Here is a 10,933-nt window from a genome sequence, read left to right on the forward strand (position 1 = left end):
CTACAGCACCACCGCCCGGAACCTCAGCACACCTTCATTACACGCAGCCCAAGAGGTGTGTGAGCTAGTCTTGGTAAGGAGGTCATCAAGAAGAGTGAACACAGCCCATCCAGTCCCAGCTGGTTGTGAGTGTGTCTGTGTGTCTATCCTTTTATCATTTCCTAGTCTCCCTGGTTAGTTTTCCAGGGCCAAGTCACGCAGGACCAGGCAAAGACATATTTAGACGTCAGCATTTATTGCTGTTTTCTATGTATATACATAACATGTGTGTATATCAACACAATTGTTTAAGATGTCAAGACAGGCAGGGCTGTGGTGGCGCACGCCTTTAATCCCAGCACTTCAGAGGCAGAGGCAGGTGGGTCTCTGAATTCGAGGCCAGCCTGGACTACAGAGTGAGTTCCAGGACAACCAGGCCTACACAGAGAAACCCTGTCTTGAAAAACAAAACAAACTGAAACAAAAAGACAAAAACTAACAAATATGTCAAGACAGTACTGACAATTTACCAAGGGAATAAAAATGGAATTTCAAACAATGACAATGAAGGAATAACATGAGTAGCAATCTTATCACAAATAAAAACTAAATTATAAACTGTATAGTTTAATCTTTTGCACAGTGTTTATTTTGTTAAATCCCTACCTATATTTGCCATTTTTTATATGTGCAACACCAAAAAGAATTTACTTTGGTTAAAAACCAGTGACAGTCTCAGAGAGTCAATGTAACATAAGTAAATTACTTTTAAAAGAGTCTTTAAATTTTCATTTTAAATAAAAGATAAGCATGGGTGAAAATATTCATATTAAGTTGTTATAACCAATATTAATTAAGTTACAACTGTGCTAATTAAGTCTACTGAATATTAAGTAATTAATAAACAAATTCAATAGCTAAATTAACCAAATGGGTAAGCTGTACATTAATATTTTGATAACATTTTCAGCCCAGAATTGGGGTGTGTGTGTGTGTGTGTGTGTGTTGCTGGACTGAATGCCTTATAGAAAACTAATCAGAGAGGTGACTCAAGCCTTTAGCTTTCTAATATTGCTCTTAGGTACCACTGCAATGTGTTATATAGGTAGATAAAGATGCAGGTCTATAGAGAGACATAACCATCATGCAGATGATATAGGCGTAGTCTCTTTGTAATCCTGTGTTTATATCTCTTTCTTTCTTTGGACCCCTTAAGTGGAAGTCTTGACTGGAAAATAAATGATTTTGCTTCCTTCCCTGGAGTTAGCAGTATGGAATCAATATGTGGGGATTGGCATGCAATTTCTCTTCGTACATTTATGTTGTTTCCCACCCTACAGGTCAGAAAATGAGCTATTTCTAGGCCATATTTAAATATTGAAGAGAGTCCTTAAAAACTGTGATTAAGATGCTGAAGTGTAGCTCTTCACAGTTGATGGCTTCTGCCAGGGAGTGGGGAAGGATTCAGTGTTCTTTAAAAGACCGGCCACTGCGAATCTGACCGTGTTCCAATGAGTACATTGGCAACACCAATTGGACTTGGTGAGGCTTTTTGGGGGGGGGAGGTGATGCGAAGGTGTGAGGGTGGACCTGTGGGGAAGGGGAAGTAAGTGTGATCAGGGTGAATTTCATGAAATTCCCAAATAATTAATAAAAGTAGTATGTTGGGAAAAAAATAAAGCAACACTTACCATCAGAAACTGAGACAAAAAAGATAAAATATACCACTTGATGTAATGAGGTCATCCTACAAAGAGAAGAATGTCAATGATTTTAGAGCTTAAAGTGCAAATATATAACCCCCTCCCTACTCCAATTTTCCATCTTTATTTTCTTTTCCAACTCATTTCCTTTGTTTTCAGTTTTGAACTCTCTCTCCCTCTTTCCATACATATATGTATGTGTGTATATATATATATATATATATATATACATATATTCACACACATATAAATAATTATCCTCCTTACAATTTCTATTTCTGAAAAAAACACTAAAAATTTGTTAACATATTGTCTTGATCCCTTGTAAATATCCATGCCCTACTAAATACTGAAAAAGCTGTTCACACACACACACACACACACACACACACACACACACAGCACCTCATATCCAGTTCCTGTATTGCTCTTTAGTTTTGTTTTTTTTTTTTTCTTGAAAAAGACTTACTGACTACAAGCTACTAGTCTTCTATTTTGCCTCCACTCTCAAGTTGACTGACTGTAGAGGGTGACTAATTGCATCTACAATGTAAAATCAGATACCTTTTAAAAATCAATCTTTCCATACGGGAAAAGTTAAGCCCTCATTGCAGAAGAGGGGACACGTGGTTGAGAGAAATGTCCAGTTTTAAAGCTGTACCTGCAGGTCTTCGCTGCAATCCTCAGTTGGGGCGATTTCTCTCTTCAATGTAGTCTTGTTCCCCTCTGAATGATCTTGCGTAGGACAACGTTCCTTAAATAATTATCTGTACTGGTTTCCTTTGTCTTGTGACATCCTGTCTTCGCACAGCGTGCTCAGCGTGTCTAGTGTCGGAGAAGGCCCTTTCAGTCCCTGCTAATGAAACGTACCTCACCTACCTCAGGAGAGCAGCAAGCTCTTTCAACACACCAAATGTGTGCTTTCTTTCCACTGTGTACGCAAACAAGCAGCGCACACCAAAATGGCCAGAGAACCTGACCTTGCCTTAGCAGTTGGGCAAACTCAGATTGAAGGTGCCTGCCTGCCAAATGTATATGTACTCATGCTTTGAAACGCCAGCAGGGCACCGTTAATTCTAACTCATCTGCAAGCTGAGCAGAGAAAGACAACAGAAATCAGAAGGACTTGGAGATTTGCAGTAGAGTGAAGGGAGGAGAGACGTCAGGAGTTAGAGGCTGGATGCTGCGGCCTGGAAGCTGGAAACTGGGGACTGGGGACTGGGGGCCAGAGGCTGGGGGTCAGAGGCTGAGCACCACAGATCATCAGTGAGTGTCAGACTTGTATTTCCAGTTTTGTTTTTTTATGACATCAACTTTTCAGATGCCGACAGAGATGTGATCAATGCCGAGGAACAAAGCGCGTTATTGCCTTTTCGTGAATACTGATGATGAAAAAAGAAATCTATAGTCATAGCCAGTTCTCACAGGGTTTCTTTCAGGGCTCACTGAGACTCAAATGCCAACCTCCAAGGTGGTATGTGCTGTTACGCGTATGCCACCGACAATAACAAAGCAGGGAGGTTCCCTGGAGGATGAGGGCCTTTGTACACACAGGGGCTTCCCAAGGGTAGGGCTTGCTGCAGTTTATAATGAGGAAAGCCATTCCACACAACTGCATTTCTGCTAAGGGGTCCCCTTGAGCTGCAAGAAGGGTCAAGTGTTCTTGGGAAAACAGGACGCTTTGTGTCCTCTGTTACTAGACTTCTTTGGTTACGGGCCACGTCACTGGAGCTGTGGTCTAAAGCAGTGGCTGATGGGTACTTGCCCATCTGCTTTGTTTTGCTGCCCTTCTTGTCTCTCATTTTTAATATTAAATACTAACTAGCCAGGTGCGGTGATACCAGCCTGTTAATCCCAGTACTAAGGCGGCAGAGGCACGTGGATCACTGAGTTCAAGACCAACTTGGTCTACATAGTGAGCTGGAGGACAGCCTGGACCACATAGATAGAGAGAGCCTATTTCCAAAGCAAAACAAAAACATGAGCTAGCTGTAAAGACTACTTCCTGGTCTCTTGAAACCTCATAAACACACACACACACACGCATGCCCACACACGCACACGCCCACACGCACAAGCATGCCCACGTGCGCGCACGCGCACACACACACACACACACAGAGGACCGAGGGTGCTTTGTGTCAGATACTCATAAATAAATACACGTTTTGTTTTGTTTTTCTGAAGTCTGATTTAAGTGACTTTCAGAGAAAGATGATTGAAGGTTCTGGAAAGGCTCCCAATTTCCTACAGAAAATCTTAAGTATGAGCTCGTTATACTAATCCATCTTTAGTTAAAAAATCATTCTGAAGACCAGAAAGAAATGGGATCTGCTGAAGCCACATGTACCAGAGGAAACATGCACTTATTTCAAAGACAGTGCCAACATCAGCTTCTGAAGCTGCCGACTTTCAGAATTTCAATATTTGGGGACGTGGAGACACAGTCCCATTTCTGTGTCATAGCTGTGCCACTGGGGGCTTTCTGAATAGATTCTAAACCTGCCAGATAGTCATACCTTTATGGAGAGATGAACAAGGGTATGAAATACTAGGCAGCCCTTTAAAACACTCTTACAAGGCCTGGAGAGAGGGCTCAGCAGTTAAGAACACTGACTGCCCTTCCAGAGATCCTGCGTTCAATTCCCAGCAACCACATGGTAACCCAGAACCATCTATATTGGGATCTGATGCCATCTCCTGGCATAAAGTCCATAGAGTGCTCATGCACATAAAGAAAATAAATAAATCTTTAAAAACACACACTCCTATAGAAAGAACAAAACAGGGGGAAAGGAAAGGAAGAATTTCCTGGGGAAACAAAAGGCATCATCAGCTTGATAGTAAATTTGAAACATTCTCCATAGAGACATGGAAACATTTCTGCTAGGGCAGAAAGTTAAGGTGAACAACTTCCTGAGGGTGTTATGATGTCAGTATGCATGCATGTGTGTGTATGTATGTGTGTGTGCATGCTTGTGTGTGTGTCACTTAGCAGAGATCATGGCACGAAGGGCTACTCCACTTGCCTTGCTATGTTAGAAACCAGTTGCATTTACCTCCGGAACTATGTTTTGATCTGTTGTCGCCAAGCACCGCTGCCCACATAGCACACCATCACACATTCACATCAACAGAAATGATAAAAGGAAATCTAAAAGAAGATAATTGCTACATCCCTAACCATGTGCTGTGCTGACGGAAGAGAGCGACAGACAGACAGACCCTTCTTCAGTTGCTAATAGTTTAGTGGAGCAGATAGGTGTAAACAAGAATTATAAGGAAAAGAGATAAAGGTAAGAGGCAGCCCTTGGAGCTTTGGGCTGAGCTTTAGAACGCAATGAGCAATGTGCTCTGTGTTCCCCGTATGTGACACAGGAAGAGGAGGGTTCTTCCTCGGAGCTGACATGCCCTTTCTTGGGTGGATCTGCCAAAGATCTAGGGCCTTGTGCCCTCACTCTGCCTCACATGAAAGTGACGTTATTCACCCTCTCTCTCTTTCAGCCTCTTAAGCACATACGAGACCCACGAGGCTCCTTTGTTTACTTTGCGTATGAACACATGATAAAAAATAAATAGAACATTCCAGTCCAACTGACCCCCAACTGGCAACTTTATAATGATACTTTATGCCACGGGAGAGCCTCATATTTCAAAAGGCTGCTTTGCCCAAATGAGGCCATTCCTTGAGAATGCACACAGTAAGCTCTGCTAACACCCTCTAGAGTTACCAATACCACAACCTGGAAAACAAGATTTTTCACTACAAACCACTTCTTCCCTTTCAAGTAGAAAACAACTTCCACACAGCATAAGACAAAACTGTTTATTGTGTACAAAAGTAAAAGTTGAAGCTGTGTGTTTCAAAAGGAAATTATCTCATAGGGATCCAGTGAGATCTTCCAAAAGTCATTTGCTCCTGGGGTAATTCCTACCTCTTCACTTTCCATCGCCAAATTCTGTGGCTAACCCATTAGCTTTTCCATATTTAATCCCCTGAACTACTCAACAAGTCTTTCAACATGCAAGGAAAAGTTTAATCCTCTACAGAAAATTTCTCTTTTCTGTTTGTCTATTGAACTTGTGCAATAGTTTGTAAATGGCCAATTCCATGTAAATATTAATCAGCTTAACTAAATGGAGTTATGCACGTACAGTCCACTCCAGGAATCGGTGGCAAGCTGGGAATTTGTATTACGTGAGGATTAATGGCATCTATTCCAAGACAGTCTACTATCTCTCCACTCAGTGGCAAGCCTGGATTTTAGATAATACGTTATATCCAATGATACTTCATGAATTACTCTTGCATATACTGAATTGCAGTATCAACGGCACTCCCAGGGTTCTCTGGGAGATTCTTATCAGATTCCCTGCCCTGTGTGAGCACTGCATGATCAGCCAATGCAGGAGCTGCACACAGCAAGAAAAATACAGCATTACAGGTTCTGCACGTACAGGTAGCCAAAACTATGTGGCAATGGCCAGGAAGGTGGTTTAGATGGAAAGGTGCTCTGTACCCTCATGCTCAGGTAACCCATCCTTTCATTAAAAAAAAAAAATGTCACAAAGGTCTCCTCCTTCCACCAGACAGAACCGGGTTCCTCAGTCCTTTGAGCCAGTTGGACAACAGCATCGGGGTCTAATGAACGAATGAGTGAGGTGGACAGAAGGTAACTCTGAGATCTGTGGGATCTAGAGTTGGAAGTTAGATGAGAATGATCTCAGGCATTGTGCTAGAATCTTGTTTTCAACTGCTTCAGATCAACCATTGTACTACCTAATTAGAAAAAAAAAACTTTGGTCATTTTATTTCCAAACAAGCATGATGCTTCTTGTATGGTTCATGTTTGGAGACCCTGTTATTACTCAAGGCAGGAAACATACTTCTGCAAGACACTGTCTTCGGCAACTGTAGCTACACTATGATTTTAATCCCATGACTGGGATGTGAGGCAGACACCATTATCCACATTTTGCAGAAGAGAATTCTGGGTCTCTCTGTTTGACTTGGGAGCAGGTGGTACAACTGTTGTCAACTGAGCTCTTCCTCGCTACCCAGCTTCCTCATGCGGGAGACACCTCCAGGGGGCTTTTGCCACTGTGTTGTGTCTTCTCCAGGATCCAGTCGACATACTCGGCAACCTTAGTGTAGACTCCTGGGTGATCTTTGCGGGCACAGCCTTCACCCCAGCTGGTGATACCCACCAGCTGCCATATTCCATTGTGTTTGCAAACTAAGGGGCCGCCAGAATCTCCCTGGGTCACAGTGGGAGGAGAAAAGCAACGGTAGAGAGTTACAACAGGGATGATTCAACTGAGGAGCCAGCCCCTTGTTCAAAGACAGATGCTGCTAACATCTTCAGGCACACTTTGCACACCACACATGCGGCTTCTGAATGTCCTGGCATCCCTTTAGCCATGAACAAAATAAGTGGCTGGTTACAAGGCTAATTTATTCCCTTTCCCATTCTCGGATAAACCCAACAAACTTAGCATCTTTTCCGATGTTCAAATAAACCTACTTTTCTTGTATTTTAGCCTAGCCATGACACATAAAACAAAATGTGTAGCTGTACTGCTTGTGACATGCCTGCCATAGTCAATACAGATTCTCATAACCTATTATAAGTAATACATGATATGAGTTATTATGTTTAATTTGTTAAAAGTTATTTATAAAGTTTTCAGATCATTTAATTCTGAACTCAAAGCTAAAACTAGCGGATTGTAACATTGGGAATTTGCTTTTGAATGAACTGTCTCTGGTGCAAGGCCGTGTGTTTTTCACAGTCTGATACATTACCTTACAAGCGTCTGTCCCGCCTTCTTTGTAGCCAGCACAGATCATCTGCTTGGTTATGACATAATTTCTGTATTTTTTCTGGCATTCTTCATTTGGTACCAAAGGAATAGTTGCCTTTTGTAGAGTATTTTGGATTTCACCTAGGAAGCAATCAAGATAGACCTTTAAAAGGAGAAAATAACAATAAACAGAAAAAAATAAGACCAAAGTTTTAAAGGAAGTCAAAATGGTCTACTTTCCACTGGGGTCATATTTTGTTCAAAAACTGTCGGTGCTTTTTTGTCAGGGACACTGTCGAAGAGGTAGAATTATACATACAGAAAAGAGAGGGAAGGGTAGAGAGAAAGAGAAAGAGGTGTAAGGAGAAGAGTGGGGGAAGAGGAAGAAGAGGAGGGGGAGAAAGAGGGAGAAGAGGAGCGACAGGGACAGGGAGACGGACGCTAGAGCCACCTGTATTTCTTCCCTTCTAGTGAAGCTTTTCAGCAGCCCTATCACCCAAGCTACCACAGACATGGTTTCTATCGTCTTTACCGTCCTCCTGTTGTGGAATATCCTAAGGGTAACCTGTAAGCCCAACAGACCCAAGAGCCAGGTAACTTCTTGGGATGCTGGGAGTTATAGTTCTTGAAAAATAACAACAAGGCCTCATGGGAAAGTATGGTGGCCAAATGGGTTTGTCTTTATAAGTCTTAAGAGCCACAGTCCCTTAGGCAGAATCACCAACATAATCTCTATTATGAGTGAGATGCTTAAAGCTTAAAGCATGAGCCCATCAGTTTTGTGAATCAGAAAACCAATATATTGGGATAAACACAAAGATCAAGAGAAAGGATGGTTGAGGAACTGATCTACTCCATGTGCTTTAACATTTAGGACAGGAACATTCCAAATGTCACGCTGTACCTCCTTCCTTTGTGTAGCCCCATCCAGTCACCCAGCAGTTGGTATAAATTGTATTTGTGTCATCCTTGGAAGGCAGGCATATTGGTTTTTGGAATTCTGGAAGGAAATTTCATGAATAGATTTGAATGAATTAAAGCCATAGATATTGACTTTAAAAATTAATCTCTCTCTCTTTTCCCTTATTCGTTTTCTACAAAGCAACACAGCAAGAATGAGCCTTCTGGGACCAATTGGGATGAAGAGTGGGAAAGGACAAGGGAGGGTGAAGGGAGGGAAATGCAATCAAAACCCACCATGGCCATGCGTGAAACATAAGGGAACTCATTACTGAAACTAAAGAGTAACAAGAACAGCCTCCAGCTTTCTGATCAACTTCTAAAGCCCACGATCCAAGGAAATTCTCACATTTTTGTTTGGTTTTCTGGCATGAAACTTCCCCAGGGGAGGGGAGCTCCTCCACCAAAATTTCTTGACGAACATATATCTCCATTCTTGTGTTTTTGTTTAATATATACTCTGGCAGAATTCAGAGTCAGATTAAAAATAGCCTTGCTCTTCCAATATTTAATTGAATACCTTACTTAATTATTACAGCAAAGCAACAAGGAGAGCAGCACACCTACAGCGGATATGAACAGTGGAAGGAGCAAGGGCAAGCTGTCTGAGGTTGCAGGGTTGACGCTCACAGTTAAGGTGCTGGTAGGCGTTTAGTTTCTGTGGAGTGGTGGACCTCCAAAGGCAGTGACATGCTCCACTTCCCCTATTGTCTATCCAGTGTGCTCTTAGCAATTAATTAGCTTAGAGATATAATTGTATATCCTAAGTCCATGGGATACAATATAAGTCTAAGCAATGGTAATTCTGCCAATCCCGTCAAAAGATGCCCAGTGTCCCCAGACAGCAAGAGCTTTCCTATACCTCTTTCATTAGCATACACGTAGCTCCATACCAGACTGAGAAAGTTACTAAGATTCCTTGCCCATTAAGAAGCAGAGATTGCATGGCAAATCTCAGGATCTTCACTTCCCAGGCAGCCTTGTCTCTCCCTCAACCCCACCAACCAGAAAACAAAGGCGGCAGATCTGTTTGCTCACTCAAACTGAAGCGGGAATTGGCACCGATACAATTCAGTTGTGCAGTCTTCCCTTAAATGTGCTGCATACCGGTATAATTCAAGGGCGTCTGGAGTTTTATTAGGGCAATATCATAGTTGCCTTCTCCGACCTTGTAGTTCTGATGAATAATAAGTTCTTTTATTTTCGAGAAAGATGTCTCTTTTGTGATCTCTGATAGGTTAAGAATCCCACCGTAGATACGCCACACATCTGGGTACGGAATCCTGGGAGAGAGACATGCAAACCAAAGTAACGTTGGCATTGTTCCTTGTTCATTTTTCTTAGCACTTTTTCTTGTGGGGAACAAAAAAAAAAAAGAAAGAACATATTCCCCATTACCTAGTTCTTCCTCTGCCAATTTATCATCACCTAGAGTTGGATCTATGAAGATTTAGTTTAAAATAAAACTTCTTTAACTTTTATTTAAGACCACCTTTATATTGAAAGGGGTTGTGTGTGTGTAAGTGCATGCGTGTGTTTGTGTATGTGTGTGTATTTGTGTGTGTGTGTGTGAGTGACTATATGATGCAGGTATATATATTAAACATTTACTGATAGTAAACATAAAGAAATTTACTTCAAAACAATTCTTTGGTATACATATAGTTTTACCACTTATTAACGATGAAAGCAAATTCACATATTAACGGAATAAATGTGCTTCTATTATAAATAATAAAAACATGTCTGAATATTTCCTACTAAAAGGCAGAGAATATCTTCAATGACTTTAAGAGTTCCTCAATATTTTGATTTTTTAATCAACAATACTGAGAATGTCACTTCATACCAAATGGCAGATGTAGGTTTAGGACCACTAAAAAAAAAAATTAGAAATTCTATCCAATACCCAAGCTAAAGTTCATTCAATGAGTTTTTTTTTAAAAAAATAAAACTCAAGTAATCAGTTCAAACAACAATATTTAAAACTAAAGTCTAACACTATACAATCCAAAGCAGACTATGACAAGAAACATTTTTAAGTTTGTGGTTTTTTGTAATTAAACTGTTATGTTTCTGTAAGAGTAGAAAGCTCTGTGCACACGGTACACACACTGTGATTCACAGCATTGAATAGTCTTCAGTCCGAGTTGTGTTTCGGGTACCATCTGTTGGTACTGCACGGCATGATAGCATGCATAGTGCATGCATAGTGCGAGATAAGCATGCTGTGTTTTAGGAAGAAAGGCTGCAGTGGAGTCCTATGACACAGCACGGGCTAGGACTTCCAGAAGGCCTTGCGTTTGCCACGTGTTTCATTTGAATTAATTTTGGTCAGTGTACATTCAGGGACCTTTTAGTGTTGCCAGAATTTCTGAGAGCCCCGTATTCTGTTGCCCTGAGTCCATATTAAGGTTATACCTCACAGTACTAGAAGTTGTGGCTGAAAATATTATATATATTACATTATATATAATATAATTATT

The 10,933-nt window shown here is 41.2% G+C and overlaps 2 protein-coding genes across 2 annotated transcripts in view; both read right to left on the reverse strand.

Moving 5' to 3' along the window:
- Positions 1–2,532, reverse strand: part of LOC101984321 (coagulation factor XI) — a 19,175-nt gene extending 16,643 nt beyond the window's left edge. Inside the window, exons 1-2 of the mRNA XM_013351956.1 lie at positions 2,344–2,532; positions 1,671–1,726 (exon numbers count right to left, since the gene is read on the reverse strand). Coding sequence (XP_013207410.1) covers positions 1,671–1,725 — 55 coding nt within the window. The 5' untranslated portion in view covers position 1,726; positions 2,344–2,532. The remainder of the gene's footprint in view (positions 1–1,670; positions 1,727–2,343) is intronic.
- A 2,962-nt stretch (positions 2,533–5,494) lies between these two features.
- LOC101979791 (plasma kallikrein) overlaps positions 5,495–10,933 on the reverse strand; it is a 23,793-nt gene continuing 18,354 nt past the window's right edge. Inside the window, exons 12-15 of the mRNA XM_005362563.1 lie at positions 9,555–9,730; positions 8,392–8,487; positions 7,489–7,628; positions 5,495–6,941 (exon numbers count right to left, since the gene is read on the reverse strand). Coding sequence (XP_005362620.1) covers positions 6,750–6,941; positions 7,489–7,628; positions 8,392–8,487; positions 9,555–9,730 — 604 coding nt within the window. The 3' untranslated portion in view covers positions 5,495–6,749. The remainder of the gene's footprint in view (positions 6,942–7,488; positions 7,629–8,391; positions 8,488–9,554; positions 9,731–10,933) is intronic.

Source organism: Microtus ochrogaster, linkage group LG7_11 (genome assembly GCF_000317375.1).
Source record: "Microtus ochrogaster isolate Prairie Vole_2 linkage group LG7_11, MicOch1.0, whole genome shotgun sequence".
Lineage (NCBI taxonomy): Eukaryota > Metazoa > Chordata > Mammalia > Rodentia > Cricetidae > Microtus > Microtus ochrogaster.